This window comes from Galeopterus variegatus, unplaced genomic scaffold, assembly GCF_000696425.1.
Source record: "Galeopterus variegatus unplaced genomic scaffold, G_variegatus-3.0.2 Scaffold982, whole genome shotgun sequence".
NCBI lineage: Eukaryota > Metazoa > Chordata > Mammalia > Dermoptera > Cynocephalidae > Galeopterus > Galeopterus variegatus.
The window spans coordinates 146,516-163,493 of NW_007727093.1; the positions used below are offsets into that span (position 1 = coordinate 146,516).

The 16,978-nt window shown below is 45.6% G+C and overlaps 1 protein-coding gene across 1 annotated transcript in view; it reads right to left on the reverse strand.

The window, feature by feature from the left end:
- HSD17B2 (hydroxysteroid (17-beta) dehydrogenase 2) overlaps nt 1-16,978 on the reverse strand; it is a 66,404-nt gene that overhangs the window by 16,736 nt on the left and 32,690 nt on the right. The window contains exons 2-3 of the mRNA XM_008574002.1: nt 7,248-7,460; nt 1,006-1,191 (exon numbers count right to left, since the gene is read on the reverse strand). Of these exons, the coding sequence (XP_008572224.1) occupies nt 1,006-1,191; nt 7,248-7,460 (399 nt within the window). The remainder of the gene's footprint in view (nt 1-1,005; nt 1,192-7,247; nt 7,461-16,978) is intronic.

The following is a 16,978-nucleotide window of genomic DNA, read 5'->3' on the forward strand; positions in this document are numbered from 1 at the left end:
CCCGGTCCGGTACGGGGGCGACACTGAGGGTTGCGATCCGTTGCCGGACATGGAAAAAGACAAAAAAAAAAAAAGAAAAGAAAAGAAAAAACAAACAAAAAACAACAACACATACACACAAACACAAAACCAACCAACCAAAAAAAAAAAAAAACTGGTCGGACCCTTTATTTTAAAAATTCTTACTTAGAACCAATTGGTCCAACAGTGAGGAGGGGTATTCCTCTATTTCAAGACAGGATGGTAGATTCCAGAGTCCAGTCCTTTGGCTTCCCGCTCACCCACACAGTGACCCAAAATAGAAGCCCATAGATGGTCTTCAAAGCTGAGTAAAGCTCTGCAGATTCCCAGTTTGAAAATGTCTGTCCTAGAAAAAGTGTATTATACTCGTGTGTGTGTGATGTCACGTGCACGGTCCTCGTTCATAAGAAGTGAGATTGTTACACCCTTGCATAAGTTGTTGACTCTTTGTTCTTTGAAGTGGAGAAAGACAGGTCATCAAATGTCACATCCCGACCCAAATGTGTTGACTCCAAAATGCTGGGGATGGTTTTATGGTAAAGTCCAGGAGGCGGCTGACTGAGGCACGGGGCTCTGATAGTACAAGCGGAGGAAAGACACCTGCCTGCTCAGCTACAGAGGACAGCAGCATGTGCTATGTTCAGAGGGGGTTGAAAACAGATTGCCTGTAATGCTGACATTACTAGGAATATGGGATTTTCTGTCTAGATCTAGGAAGCTCTTACATGGGCAGTCGCATTGTGAAGATTTAGGAGCCCTAAATCCCCAGTTATGACTAGATGAGTTAGAAGGTAGATAAGAGTTTGTACATGAAAGGATTTGGAAGGGAAGAAAGGTTTTATTGTATTAAGGTCAACACAGTCTGACTAATCCCCACCCAGCTCTGCCCTTGCATGCTCTGCTTTCATGTTCAGCCACACAGAGTACAGCAAGTCACGTCTTGCAACAGGCACTGCACGCTCATGTGGGGAAAGGCCGACTCACCTGCCATGCTGCTGATATTCACCAACCTCCCCTTGGCTCTCCTAAGAAGAGGCAGAAAGGTCTTCGTAACTTCCACAGCTCCAAAGAAATTCACGGCCATGCATTGCCTGTAGATGGTCATGGGAACGAGCTCTCCATCGCCTGGGAAGCCAATGATCCCGGCATTGTTGACCACAGCCCACAGTCCTGAGGACAGAAAGGAACAGCTCTGAGGATGGCCAGACCGGGGAGTGAGAGGATTTTTAGTGCTTTAAGCTCCGGAGTCAGGCACACCCCTGTGAGATCTAGGATCTAGGCATATCCTTTCGAACAAACTTTTGAACCTCAGTTGCCCTGAATACCTAAGACTACCTTCTTTCGGGAGTTATAAGTGTGTGAAATATTAAGCATGATCTTTGGGAGGTTTTTTCTTTTGCCTCAAAGCCTTTTCCTACATGCAGGCAGCTGGATATTTGTGTTATCTGAGAATGGCTGACATAGCAAGTGGAAAGTAATGAGTCTTTGCCTGGCTTTGAAGTTCAAGAGTACTTCCTGTTTCTCCCTGCAAGGCATGCATAGAGACAGTATAGTATTTTATAGCAATGCAGGATGATATAAACTGTCCCTAAACTAGAAAAGATTCCCTAGTCCAAAAAGACAGGAAAACTAGAGGAGAATCGGCAAGACCTGGGGTGACTGCAGGGTCCCTGATAGTCTCTGAGCTCTGTTCCCTGCCTCAACCAGCCTGAACCCCTTGACATGCATCAGAATCACCGAGAGGGCTTGTTCAAACACAGACTGCTGGCCCCACCTCCAGAGATTCTGAGTTGGGGTGTCTGGGGTGGGGCCTGAGGATCTGTGTTTCTAGCAAGTTCTCGGGTGATGCTGATCCTGCAGTTACAATTGCCCACAAGTAGCTGTTTTCAACCTTAACTGCCCATTAGGCTTACCTGGGGAGCTCTGAAAAACCCCAATGTCCAGGCCACATTCCAGCCTGTTAGGTCAAAAGCTCTGGGGTGGGGAGAGAAGGGATCCAGACACTTGTAGTTTTTTAAAAATTCCCCAGTTGATTCCAATGTAAAACCAAGCTTGGGGACCACTGCCCTATATAGTAGGAAAGAGGTGATACATAAACTCCAGATGCTTGGGGTGGAGGGGTCTGGTACTGAGGTGAGTGATCTTGGTCCTTTTTACCCGGGAGAAACAGAGGTGACAGGATCTGGGGTGTTCTTAGTTACACAGACCCGGAACATATTCTCTGAGGTTCTGGAGCCCCAGTGTGGTGTGGGACAGTAGTTCTCGAGGTGTGGTCCCCAACCACAGCATCAGCATCACCTGACATCTTGTTAGCGATGCAAATCCTTGAACATCATCTCAGACCTGCTGGATCAGACAGTGTTGATCAGAAAGTGCTGTTGAGCTCAGCATCTGTGACAGAACGTGCCTCCTGTGGTCCCAGTGCACACTGAAGGGTAAGAACCCACAGTATGGGAGCCGAATGAGTCTCAGTGCTAGAAAGGATGGCACAAGCCTGACAGTGCCTGGCTGATGGCAACAAGGAGGTGGCCGCAGCCAACCTGCATGAGGACTGGACAGAACACAGGACATCGCAGCTGCAGCCAGCATGAAGCATGGACCATCAAAGACCAAATGCCCCATCCCCAGGAATTTAAATGCTACCCCAATGCTACCCTGGGGTAATGAGGTGAGGCTCAAAGTGACTGAAATAGTTTTTGCCACATGGCAGAAAGATGGCTCAAAACAGAAATTGAGTTGAGTTACAGAAAGTGAAATTACATTTCTTGCACACCCGAGTTTGCAGTGTGACATTTACACATGTTAACGATTGTGAACATTACATGAGATGATGCCTGGCACTCAGAGCTGAATAGCTATTAGCATGCTGATGAGGGGAGAGGACAGGACGTCTCTTTCACAGCAGGTGATGGTCTTAATCCATCAGCCTGATGCACACCTTTGACCAGTCAACATGCAGCTGGAGAATGTCCCAGAACAGGGGTTGGCAAATGTTTTCTGTAAAAGGCCAGATAGTAAAGATTTCAGCTTTGCAGGCCCTAGTGCCATCACAGGACAAGAGCAGCCACAGTCTATATGTTTATGAATGGGAGTAGCTGTGCTCCAATAAAACTATTTACAGACATTGACATTTGAATTCCATATAATTTCAATGTGTCAAAAAATATCCTTCTTTTTCTGATTTCTTTTAACCATTGAAAAATGTAAAAAACACTCTTAGCTCACAGGTAGTGGGTCTAGATAACAGTCTTTAAATAACAAGGTTAAAGAAATAGAGAACAGATTAGCGATCGCCAGGGGTTGGGGACGGCAGTATGGCTCTGAAAAGGTAGCGTGAGAAAGTCTGGTGGTGATGGAACAGTTCTGTGTCATGATTGTGGGGACTGTTACACAAAGCTATACGTGTTAAAAATTGCAGAGCTGCATTCGTGGACACACACACACACACACACACACACACACATGAATGAGTGCATGTACAACAGGTGAGTCTAAGTCATCTCTGTGGGTAGTACCAATGTCAATTTCTTGGTTTTGATGTTGTCCTATAGTTAGGCAAGATGTTAACATTGGGGGAGGCTGGTACATAGGATCTCTGTACATTTCTTTGCAACTTCCTATAAATCTACAATTACTTCAAAACAAAATGTTTTAAAAACACAGGTGGGGCTGTAGTTTGCAATTAGTAGTGGAATTCTAAGCTGGCCAGTAGGACTTAATAATGGTTTAATACTGGCAACTTCCTATAAATCTACAATTACTTCAAAACAAAATGTTTTAAAAACACAGGTGGGGCTATAGTTTGCAATTAGTAGTGGAATTCTAAGCTGGCCAGTAGGACTTAATAATGGTTTAATACTAATGAAATTAGTTCATAATTAGCAATATGTTAATACTCATTGAATAATATGCTGTGTAGGAACACAGCACAGTTGCTGGCCCTTTTATAGGAGCTGAGGTTTTCCAGTTTATCTACAGACCCCAGATGGTTCTTTGGCAAACATCCTTCTTGTTGGTCTTAAACTCCAGTTACTCTTTGACTTGGGAGGCTGAAGTTCAGGGAAACCCCAAGGAGAGCCGGCAGGAGTACCAGCCATCCCATCTCAGAGGAAGGCTGCCTTCCAGGATGCTGGCTACAAAACAACAGGGACGCACAGCTTAGAAACTGTACTTACCACAACCCTATGCCTGGACAGCACTGTGGGATTTCCCTACCTAGAACCCACTGCGTTATCCTTTAACATGGTCAGCACTGCCCTCGTGGGCCTCACTAATGGGGTCTGCATTGAATAAGACAACATGAAGTCAGACTTATAAGAGGGACGAGCTCAACCCTATCAGATGGCAAAAGACCAGGCCAGGAAAACTGCCTTTCTAGAAAAATGACTGCAAATTACTAAACTTGCTGAAAAGTAATTTCTAATAGCCAACAACCTATTTTTTTTCTCTTCTCTTCTCATTTATCAGATGTTTACTGAGTATTTATTATGTGCCAGGGATGGTACTGAATGTTGAATGAATGGAAAATAGGAGGCTTTATTGAGTGCTTACCTCACACTAGGGACTCTTCTAAGTACTCTCTACATAATAACTAATCTTCCAACTACCAAGTGAGGCAGGTGTCATTACTCTCCTAGTGCTGGGATATCAGCTGTAAAGAGGATGTGAGCTGGAAGTGTCTGAGGCCTCCATGGAAATCCCCCAAATGAAGCCAACACAGGAGAAAGCAGAGCTAAGAAATAGAGATGGAGTCCTAATGACATTGCTTAAGTGCCTGGATCCAGCCATGTCTGAAGCCAACAGGTCTTTTCAGTTATATAAGCAAATACGTTCTCTTTTGCTTTAGCAATTTTGAATTGGGTTATGTCACTTGCATCTGAAAGAATCCTGATAGATACATGGTTCTTGTTCTCAGAGAAGCTAGAGGTAAGGAGTGGGAGATGCACAGATATTTACAATAGTGCAGTAATACAGATACATGCAAGGCATAACGAGTGCTTGTCCAGAAGAGGAGGGGAATAATGCAGCCTGGGTTACCAGGAAGGTCATGCAAGAAATGTCATGTGTGAGCTGCATCTCCCATGGGAGTAGAGTGCAGCTGGACAAAGGCAAGGGTCCCAAAAGGGACTGAAAGGGAGAGGAAGATTCCAGAGAGAGGAAGCTGGATATGCAGAGGTGCAAAGTAGCACTTTCTGTTCTGGCTGCTGGGAGGAACCCAACACATAGAGGCTCTGCCTGTCAAAGGGGTTTTAGGAGATGGGTCACCTTGTGAGATGGGCATGTTGTGAAGGTTACTCTCTATTCAGAAAGTAATGGGGAACAACAGTCGGGTGCAGAGAGGCATCTGCGGTGACCCAGGCGGGAGGTGATGCAGGCCTGCACTGAGCCACAGCTGCCAGGAGATGGTGAGAAGGGGCTGGACGATAATATGTAGGAGCTGGAATCGACAGGACTTGGGGCCAATAGGACGCAGGGACCAGGGCTGGGGGTTTCAAACACAGTGCTAGCATCTGAGCCATGGAATGCGCACGAGCAAACTGATTTGCAGACCAGCAGCAGCAGGGGAAAAAGACAATGAGGGCAGGTTTTGACAGGTTGAGGTTGAAGCCTCGGGGATATAAGTGGAAACGTCTGGGAGACAATTTTAAATATGTAGGTCCAGACATCAAGAAGAAGGATTAGGTTGGTAATGGAGATGTAGAAGTTATTGACATCAATTGGTGTTTCTCAACCCTGACCTAACATTACTACCACCTGAGAAGTCTGAAAACTACTGATGCCTGAGATCCCCTTCTAGGGATACAGATTTAATTGGATCTTTGGGTAAGGGCACCCGGGCAAGATTTAGGATCTGTGCAGTCACACAGGGCCTGCCACTTCCGAAAGGCCCCTTGCTTGGTTTAATTCTCTGATGTCAACACCTTAAATTCCTAATCATTTTTCAAATGAGGAGTCCCAAATTCCATTTTGCATTGGGTCCACCAAGTTACACGGCCCATCTTGGGCCCGAGCATGGGTAGTTTTAAACACTCCCCAGGTGACTCTAACATGCAGCAAGATTGAGAACCCCAGGTACAGGAAGAGAGCAGTATGGCCCAGGAACGTGGAGTGGGAAGTTCGGGGAGGAAGCCCTCAGAAGCATTCACATTTGTGGGGAAGACAGAGGAAGAGGCTCATCCAGGAGAAGCAGGAAGAATGATCAGAGAGCTAGGAGGGCAACAGGGGGCTGTGGACCCCAAAGCCAAGGAGAAGAGCATGATCAGCATGTTTAAATACTGCAGAGAGGTTCAGAACTTGGTCTTCAGGATGATACCAATTAGCTTTCCAGACCAGTTAGGGAGGCATGGTGAGAGCCAACGTCGAATTGGAGGTGAAGTGAAAACAGAGGGCAACAGGGTTCCGAAGGGCTTGGCCTCTGCTGTGGATTGATGTCCCCCCCGCAAAACTTAGTCCCCACTATGATGGTGTAAAGATGGTGGGAAATCCTACGATAGTAATTGAGAGGTGGGGCCTTGAAGAGGTGATTGGACTATGAGGACTGTGCCTAGTAAATGAATTGATCCATTCTCTGAGTAATAAATTGATGGATTAACAGTGGTCATGGGCGTGGTTCTGAGGGCTTTAAAAGGAGAACGCTCAAGGAGCTCTCTCTCTGCTCCACCATCTCACAATGTGACACCCTGTGTCACTGAAGCCACCACCAAGGAAGGCCTTCACTAGATGTGTTCCCTGGACTTTGTACTTTCCAGCCTACAAAACTGTAAGCAATAAATTTTGTTTTCTTACAAATTACCTGGTTCTAGGTATTTTGTTATAAGCAACAGAGACTGACTAATACAGTCACAAAGGAGGGACAAGAGAAAGGGCAGTGGTTAAGGGAGGACAGTGACCACAATGTCATTTTTCCCCAAGCTGGGGAAATCTAACACATGTTAGTATTGTGGGGAGGAAAGTAATAAGGAGGGGATGGGGGAGAAGATGTTAGAAGGAACAGGACAGGGAATCCTGTAAGTTCTGTCAGGACGGGACGCGCGTCTGAGTCATTCCTAACATCCTCATGTCTGTAGGGGCCCCAGCATGTGGTAGGGGGTCAAGAACAGTGTCCTCAGGTGCAGTCAGTCGTCAGAGGGGAGTAGGTCACCATGGTCACCCAGGGCTTGAACGAGAGCTGGCTGTCGGTGAGGAGGGTGACGGCCACAGAGGGTGCTGGTGGCTGAAGGTGGTACCTCTGTCCTGCACCTTGTCTACAACTTTGCTGTAAGCAGCTTTAATCTGCTCCGGGTTGGTGATGTCCAGCTGGAGCACCGACAGGCGCTCGGAGCAGGTTCTTCGCAACTCCTCCGCTCCTGAGCCCTTTTCATTCAAAACTCCGGCGAATACTGTGAAGCCCAGTGTGTCCAGATACTTGGACAAAGCGTGGCCAATCCCGGAATCACTACCTGCAAAGGGTTAATGCAATACGGAGTGAGCTCAAACCAGAACAACAGGAGAAATTATATAATAAGGAAAGCATTGTCTCTCATTTATGGTTGTCACATTCTGTGAGGAGAGGGGGTCCTGAGGAAGTATCTTTGCTAGGGGAAATGGATGGAGAAGCCGAGACCGGCACATTTCTCCAGATAAAGAAAGAGAAGAGGGTAGAATTGGGAGGGTGAGGCTGGAGGCACAGGTAGGAGGAAAAAGGCCCTGGGGTGGGGTGGGGTGGGAGGGGCTGGTGGCCAAAGAACTTGGGAGGGAAAACCAAGACATTTAATGACAGTTTTTATTAATCTGTATTGTGTAGTATTGGATGTGACCTCTACTCCATAAAACCTACATTCAAACATTCATTACATAGTAATGCTTTGGATTTGTTTTTGCTTTTTGGAGACACAGGACAGGGGCTGCCCACAGCAGCCAGTTCCTTCTGGATTATAAAAGAGGAAGGGTTTCTAGCCACCTGCACGTCTCACCTCCCCTGCTCTGTTTCTCCACCCACGCCCCACCCCAAGCCATTGACTAGACGTCAACCCTAGAAATTGTGATAACAGAAATCAGATAGAAAGCCCTCAGCACCCTGCTTCTGGAAAGCAGAGGACGATATAATATGTAAAATACACGTTATGTGTCAGACCTCTCAGAATTTGAGATGGGATTTTGCCCAACCCAGTTGGGAAGATACTGTGGACCCTGGAAGAAACGTTTTATGCCCACAAGTACAAAACGTAGCTATCTGAAGTTTAGAAGTTGAAGACAGCACAGACGTAAAACTGCCCTTTGAGCCACACCATAGTAACTTTATAACGGTTAACACGTCTCTCCGGTTTTCACAATGAGAAGTCATTTCACATTGGCTGTGTCATGTGACCTTTCCTGTACTCATTGAGGGCTCTTTCTTGTCAGTAGTCAGGGGCTATAGTCAGGTTTCCCCCCAAAAGACAGGAAAATAGGAGAATCAGAGTGCACACTGAGAATCAACTCAAAGATCAGTGTGAAAAGATGTCTGACCTCCAAGTTAACGATAACACCTGGAATCTGACCACAGGGCTACTGTCCTCAAAGAGAGGATGGGCATTTACATACCCTGTTAGTAAATGTGTGGACGACTAAACTCTACCACCACTTTAAATGTGCATATCTTTTGACCCAAAAAGTCTCAGTCTCTATCCTAGAGAAACACATCTACTGAGACGCATACATGATGTTCTTTACAGCACTGTACATAAAAGTGAAAGAAGAGGTTAACTGAAATGTCCCTGAATAGGAGGACTGTTACACAAATTATGGTACATATAACGAAAAGTGACACAGCAATTTTAAAAGATGGAATAGAACTATATACATGGACAGAGATATTGCTCTGGGATAATTTGTTAAGCAAAATAAAGCGAGTTGCAGATACCACTTATTAATAGAATCAAATTTAATGCTAATTCTATACCTCCCTGTGTATGGAAATGTAAAAAAGGGATCTGGAAGGAGAGACACCAACATGGTAACAGTGGCTTCCCCCAGGAGGAGAGACAGAATGGAGGGGGCTTTGTCTCATGTTTTCTATTCTTGCAACAAGAAAGTACTTATTTTGGGCCCGCCCGGTGGCGCACTCGGTAGAGGGCGGCGCTCCCGCCGAGGGTTCGGATCCCATATAGAGAGACCGGTTCGCTCACTGGTTGAGCGCGGTGCGGGCGCGACACCGAGGGTTGCGATCCCGTTACTGATCACGAAAAAAGACAAAAAAAGGACAAAAAAAAAAAAAAAAGTACTTATTTTTCTTGTGTAATTTCTTTTAAAGGCCATGCTGATTAGAATGCAGATTGGCCATCTCTGTATGTGCAGAAAAGGGTATGAGAGAAAGGCCAGCACAGCTGGCATCTGCAAACACTGCCCAAGAAAGAGCTACAGTGTTATGGGCACTCCTGTCCTTCTGACGCCCGTATTATGAGATGACCGTATCTGGCTTCCGTAATTGATTTCATTTGACCTTTGCTCCCTCTCCTCCTTTTTCATGCATTGGTGCCCAGGAACTAGCACCCTGTGTGTACGAGGTTTCCGACCCAGGCCCGGCCAGAAGAGGAGACAGTACTGACAGAGGCAGACACACGTGTCTGGGCCATGTGACAGACACCGTCCATGTTGCAAATTAATACATTGGGATTCTGGTTCTGGTATGTAATAATAAATGTGTATAATGGTTTTGTGAGCCCAGTAAAGGGGGATTTGCCTGGAAAAAATTGACCAGCTGCTCGACAAATCCAACTCCCGGGTCTACAGTGCTGAGGCCAGATACTAGACGGTGGCAAGTTCACCAGACAGTGGACACGGTGCTGTGCAGACTTTCCCTAGAAACTCCTAAATGTAGCTGGTGGATAAGTCTGTCTTATTGTAAAATTATACCCCAAATTTCTGCAGTAGAGATCATCATTCCCATTTTACAGATGAGGTAAGTGAAAACGAGAGAAGCCAAGGAGGATAAGGGGAAGCCAGCCCCAGAATGATCCTGTGAGGTCCACAAGGAAAGATATGAATCAACCTGAAAATATCTAACTTAGAACAAAGTTGCAGTGAAAAGTGTCCCTGGCACCTGATTATGCACACTGTGCTGGGTGAGGCCAGGAGTTTCATGGAGGGCCTCTCCCATTCCGTGACACACCAGACTTTGTGAGTCTGTTTTACTATTGTCTTAATAAGCTGGACGTATTGGGGCCATAGAGTTCAAAGTTCCCAGTTCACGTTTCCTTTATGCAGAGAGAACCTTTTGCAGTGCAGAGGTGAAGGCCATGGCCCTGGCACATACACACTCAGCTAGGGCACCTGCTGCTCCCTGGAGAGCCATGGCAGGTGACAAAGGGTCATTCACCCAGGTGGATCTGCTGACCGCGAAAGCACACAAACGGTCACCTGCACCCAAACTTGGAGTCCAACATCTGTTGCCCAAGTCCAGGTGAGGAACCTGGATTCTGCACTTTCCAGTCCTTCTTCTGGCCTTGCATCCCACAAACATTCTGGTGTGTTCAGTGCTGTTGGATGCATATCCCCACCCATGATGCTAAGAGCTGCCCCTTCCCCACAGGAAGCCTTAAGGTAACAATTGTCCTGCATGACCCGACCCCTTGATGTGGCTGATTGAACCAGGGTCAACCAGCTTTTCCCTCCCAGAAATGTGAAACTGTGGCTGCAAGACGCCAGGCAATCTTCATTACTGTTTCTCCCAGGACATTAAACTCAAGAGCTAGCTAGGGAACAATTGGCCGTCTTTCATCCTTTGCATGGAGATCTAGGCTAAACCCTAGAAGAGTAATAAAGCAAAGCCACAAAGAGCAGAGCCTCAAACCAGATGGCATCCATGGCAGTGGAGACCAGTCGTCCTGGCTCATGATGGCATCCCAGTTTCTGGTGAACCTCAAGTGCTCTCCTCCTCACACATGCCTAAGACACCCAACAGCCCCATAATAACCCCCTTCTTTCTCAAATTAGTTTGAGTGTCTTGCCTAAAATCCACCTTTTTCACTCATTATAAACACTTAAACTAGTAACTGCTGCTTTTCTGGCAGTTCCCCAAAAGGTTAAAAAATGGTGTCACCAGATGACCTAGCAATCTCTCTCCTAGGTATGTACCCAAGAGGAATGAAAGCACATGTCCACACAAAAACCTGTACACAAATGTTCCTAGCAGCATTACTCATAACAACCAAAAAAGTAATAAGAAAACTAATCAAATGTCCATCTGCTGGCGAGTGGATGGACAACATGGTCTATCCACACAATGGGACAGTATTGAGCAATAGAAAGGAATGAAGTTTCAATACATGCTGTGACCTAGAGAAACCTTGAAAACACTGTACTGAGTGAAAGATGCCAGCGTGGCAGATAAAGGGATGAGAGCAAGGAGAAGATCCTTTGATCTTGACCCCATTTTCCCCAAGTAGAGAATAATGTCGCAGCCATTTTTGAAGGTAGTGTCTTTGGCCAGCTTTGCGAATCCAGGATCTGACTCTCTAGGAAGAGCCTGGCACCTAGGAGGTGATAGATATAAACCAAGTCACGGAAATGTTGAACTTTACCCAAGCCTTGTGATCCTGGAAAACAGCAAAGATTAAAAAATCCTCCCACCCTTTGTGTTCTGGGAAATGGCTCACTGCAAGGTACCTGCCTTCCCCATATGACTTCCATGAGACTCAAGACGCTCCTGTGATCACCTAAGACAAGGCCAGACTCAGAGTCTCCAAGTGCTCCTTCTTTACCTCGTAAATGATTAGCTGACCTGCTTGTCCCTACTGATAGATCAGAACAAAGTGTCTGTTAACTTAACTTTGGTATAGATTCTCTCCTTGCCCCAGGCCCTGGCCCACCCTCAGCCAGCAAACAACCCCACTGTGCAGCCACTCCTGATCAGCCCTCACCTGCTGTCTCATCATGACACTACTGAGAACTCACCCCCAACGCCCAGTTCTCTCCTGCCTTGTTTCCTCCTCCCTGTGAAAGCAAAATGCTTTTTGCCTAATCCTTGAGATACTTGCAGACTGCATGGTTAGAGCATTCCACGACTGCAATAGTCCCTTCCCCAAACTCCACCCACCCCTGCAATAATCCTTTTGAATAAAGTCTCTCCTAACTAAATCCAGGTTTGTTCTTATTTAGCAGTGAGTTATATAATAAAACCAAAGTTCAGGGAGGCATCTGCGTGTGCTTACCTGCGAGGCAGCGTAGAATAGAGGCCTGGGTGTGAGTCCTACCCCATTATTCTCACCTGCGCAAACTGGGAGAGGTTATTTAACCTCTCTTTGTCTCAGCTTCCTTTTCTGTATAATGGTCTTAATAATGGGACCTATATCAGTTAATATTTACAGTGCCTATTCCAAGTAATTTCTGCATAAGTGTTTTTGTTTTTTTGTTTTTTTGTTTTTTTAATGAATATTTACAGTGCCTATTCCAAGTAATTTCTGCATAAGTGTTTTTGTTTTTTTGTTTTTTTAATAAAACTGTGCCATTTGATTTTCAGGCCTTTACATGTGGAATATTGGTAGATGAAGAGTTTGCCTCTGATGACAGTCAGCCAAACATTTTGGTTAACGCTCAGACTGCCTGATTCTGTCTTTTCCACTTATGAGCCTTGGGAAAAGTTTCATAGAACTGTGTGGAGCCTCCACTTCCTCACATGGAAAGTGGGATTCTAATTGTACCCCCCTCCCAGGCTGACCTGGAAAGTCAATAAGACAGAGCATTTTGCACAAAGCCCAACAGGTTGTAAGTGGCTCTAATCCAGACATCATCTGTGACTTATGATGTTAGAGATCACGCTGTGCTAGCCCTGGTGCCTATGAAGTCTGTGTAGGGGTCACGGAGCCTTAGGAAAGTATGTAGCTAAGAGTCCACTCCCTGTTGAGATAGGATAACCCTTGTGCGTACCAGAAATCCAGAGATAAGGCCGGGGCCTTTATCCGAAGGCAAAAGGGTTTCATAAGAATTACCCAACAGCAGCTTCTAAAATAATCATACCTAGTATGCACTGCACGTTTACCAAGGTCCAGCCAGTCTCTCATGATTCACTCATTTAATCCTCCCAACCACCCTGGGAGGCAAGTAATTTTACTATTGCCAGTTTACGGTGTGGGAAACTGAGGCATGGACAGGTTAAGTCACTCAGCAAGGACAGAGCAGAGGTAGTGTGGATCCAGGCAGGGCTTGGGATATAAACATCTGGGGTATAAAATATTCAAAATCCTCCAGACCACAGGGCTTAGCACATAGTAAATGGTCAATAAAAAGCAGGTGTTGAATGAACTGGCAGTTAAGAAGTCACTGGAACGTGAGTGCCTTGAGAACAGAGACTGAAGTCCCTGTTGCCAGTGTTGAGGGTACCTGACTCAGTAAGTTCTTGACAAATGTTTGCTGCATGGCATGCCTACCCCAACACAGAGTAGGGGAGATGCTGGGGTTGGTTTTGAGCTAAGCCCTTTAAGAACATTCTATCTCTAGTAGCCCTGGAAACCTATCAACTTGGAGCAAGCAATGAGCACTAGAGTCCTATTAGTGCAAGACTGGAGTGAATTTGAAACAGCACTTAATTCCAAACATTAATAAAGTCTCAATTTATGTGCAAAATGGAAACAATGTGAATCATCCTGAATTTTAAAACGACATAAGAATTGTATAGTTTCAAATTGTATTTATGCTATTGCCACATGGGAATGCAATATTAGCTGGCAAACAGAAGCACACCCCATCATTCCTGGGTCAAGTCTTAGGCAAGTTGTGAGTTTGGGAGTTCCTCAGACTGGGTTCCTTGAATGAAACACACCCACTCTGTAAATACAGTACTGGCTGATGGGACGCATGTGCTCTTAGACACAAGCAGGGTTCCTTGTAAGCTACAGTCAGAGAGAAAGAAGAGGGGGAAGAGTTTGCAAACCTGTAAATGGTTTCTAGTCATTATTAAAACATCACGCAAGTAATAAAGCTTCATGGTAAACAATTAGATCAATAAAAGAAGGCATTATCTGTAACCAATGTAGCATAACATTCATAATTTTCATGTTTTGTACATCTAGTCTTTCTATGCATTGTTCTCTAACAGAGTTATAGCACACATGTAATTTGACAACTAATTTTTAAATTAATATGATATAAACCACTTTTACACATTTTTACAGTCTTCAAAATCATAATTGTTCATTGCTAGGCAAAATTTTTCTGTTAAAGTGTGGCCAAGAGACATGGTGAGAGTGTGGATTCTGGAGGCGGGATACCTGGGTCCAAATCCCAGCCTGCCACTTACCAGCTGTGTGACTTTGGCCAGTCATTTAACCTCTCTGTGCCTCAGTTTCCTCATCTATAAAATGGGGGTAATATTAGAACCTGCCTCTTAGGGCTGTGAGTCCTGGGTCCAAATCCCAGCCTGCCACTTACCAGCTGTGTGACTTTGGCCAGTCATTTAACCTTTCTGTGCCTCAGTTTCCTCATCTATAAAATGGGGGTAATATTAGAACCTGCCTCTTAGGGCTGTGAGAAGGATTAAATGATTTGATATAGTAAAATAATTGGAACAGGGCCTGGCACATAGTGAATGCTATTCAGGTGTTTATTAAGTAAGTGGCATTTTTATTTCTTTTTAACCCATGCTACTCCTTTCATTGCTACTTCTAGTTTCTGGAACCAAAAGGTTTTCCATTCGGTTCTCTTCAGTTCACCTATTCTAACTACAGTGATGAATCAGCCAAGGACTATGGCTCTGTTCTCTGCCAGCGGTCACATCTCTCCCCCATCCTGTCCCCAAAGTTCCTCTGAGCACCCCCTTTGCTAATGACATCTTCTACCAACAGCAGTTTCAGTGGAGCTACTCATGGGGTCGGCATCTGCAGAGGCACCAAAGCCTTTCTCCTAGTGGAAGTCCGCCTCTAACAGTGGGATGGACAGACACACATTGAGAATCTACTATGCATCCATAAGAGGACATGGTCTGAATATGTGTCACACTTGGCCTATGCAATATACTTTGTAAATATTGGAACTAAAACTCAGAATCAGGAGATTTCACCTGAAAATCCATATCCACCATTTCTCTTGATTAACCAGGGGAAGGGCCAACTTCAGGTCTGCATTCCTTTGAGTGATCCATGAGCTGAGACTGGGGGTCCCAATGGCTGCCCCTCTGATGGGACATGTGCTCCCAGTTGGGAACAAGACTCACTGCTCAACAGTGTGCACGCACATTTCCATCAGTGGCATGTGTCACAAATATGACCCATCTGTCCCTGCAGACCTTTGAGCCCGAGACTTCTTACATACATTGTCCCACTTACAAAAGTCATCTGGATCAAGAGTTGTTTATCTGGTTGGAGGGCTGTGACAAAATGGGGAAAGGACTTTGCCCTCTCTTTTAAGATTTAGGCAATCATTGGATTGCCACCCTCATGTTGACACTGCCTGTTTCCCACAAAATAGGTTAACGCATACAAAACTGGTAGATAAATAACATAAAACTCTAGTGCACTTAGGACTTCCCTGAGATCTCAATCCAGGAAGAGCAAGCCCTTGGCATCGCACCTCTTTTGCCCTCAAGCGCTCTCAAAGGATAGGAACCACTGGATGGTGAGGCCCTGCGAAACAGCTAGGTCTTTATGCCAATTATTCCATGGAAACAAATGCATTTTTCCTCGAGCACAACCTTTATGAAAGATTCTCCCATACTCTTGTTATTCCTATGTGAAAATGGGCAACTGGGATGCCAATGGATTAAACACTTGTTCAAGGCTGCACAGCAGCATGTGCTAAAGTCAGCCCTCTAGCTCAGATTTGCTCTTCCTAAAGCACATTCTTCCCCTGCTAGGATTCCTGCCTCCTTGAGCACCTGGCCAGGGTGGGGGCGGCATGCACAAAGTGGGGACCAAAGATGGGCACCTCTGCTGGTCAAGGGTCCCTTCGCTGGTGGATGGATGCCCATCATTCGTGCAACAGGGCAAACTCCGTAGAGCTGCTCCTCCAGAAGGGAAAGAGTGAGGGATGTGTTCTCAGTGCATGAGGAAATGACTCTAAGCCTTTCCACAAAGTAAGCAGCTGACCAAAGAGGCCCAGCTGGGTTTGTGCAAGTGACTGTTCCCAGAAGACAGTCCAGTCCTGATGCTTCTCCTCAAATCCACCTGCTGCCCACCCCCCATTAGAAGGAATTCTTCACTGATTACCCCCAATGGCATCACTTTCTGGAACTCCTTGTTTTCCTAAGTGCTGCCCCTCCTTCCGGTCACCCAGGACTAACGTCTTTTCTCCCAGTCCCCACATCCATTCAGGACCCACACCTTCCATCCCAAGACTTTTGGCATTTGTCTCCATATTTCCTTTTCTGCACCTTATGGCAAAAAAGCCACCTCAGCTCAGCCTGCCACCAGATTGCCACCAAGCTGGGGATACACGTTCTCAGGTACAGCAGAAATCAACATCATAATTGTTCGTATTTTCATATGACCTCATTCAAGGGTATACACAGAGCAGTGTGGCTCATCACAAACCACTTACGAAACACGGACATGACTCTCCATCCTGACATCCCCGAAATTGATGCTGATGGGTATGATGTGTGTCCAGCTGAGATATCCAGAATTTCAGAAACTCCCAGTCAAGACAAGAGGTCATTAGAAAGAGATGACTTATGCATCTAGACAAGGGTAGAAAAACTCCGTGGTGGTACTTAGGGGACTCGGCCAAGACTTTCCAGCCCTATTTCTTCTCAGGGCATCTTTGCAGAGACCCAGGGAATTTTTCTTTAATCTCTTAGTTTCCCTCCCCACAAAGGAAGAAAAACAAGGAAAGCCCATCCAACAACTGATGTCCACAGTAACAAGCTAAGGTAGTACTCTGGTTTGTCCTAAAGGCCACTTTTAACTTCTGACATTTCTTCCTGCCTCTCTTCACCTTCTTTGGTTCATTCATTCATGGATCACTGTATTAGGTCCTAGCAATAGCACACATAAAAGAGAAACACAAC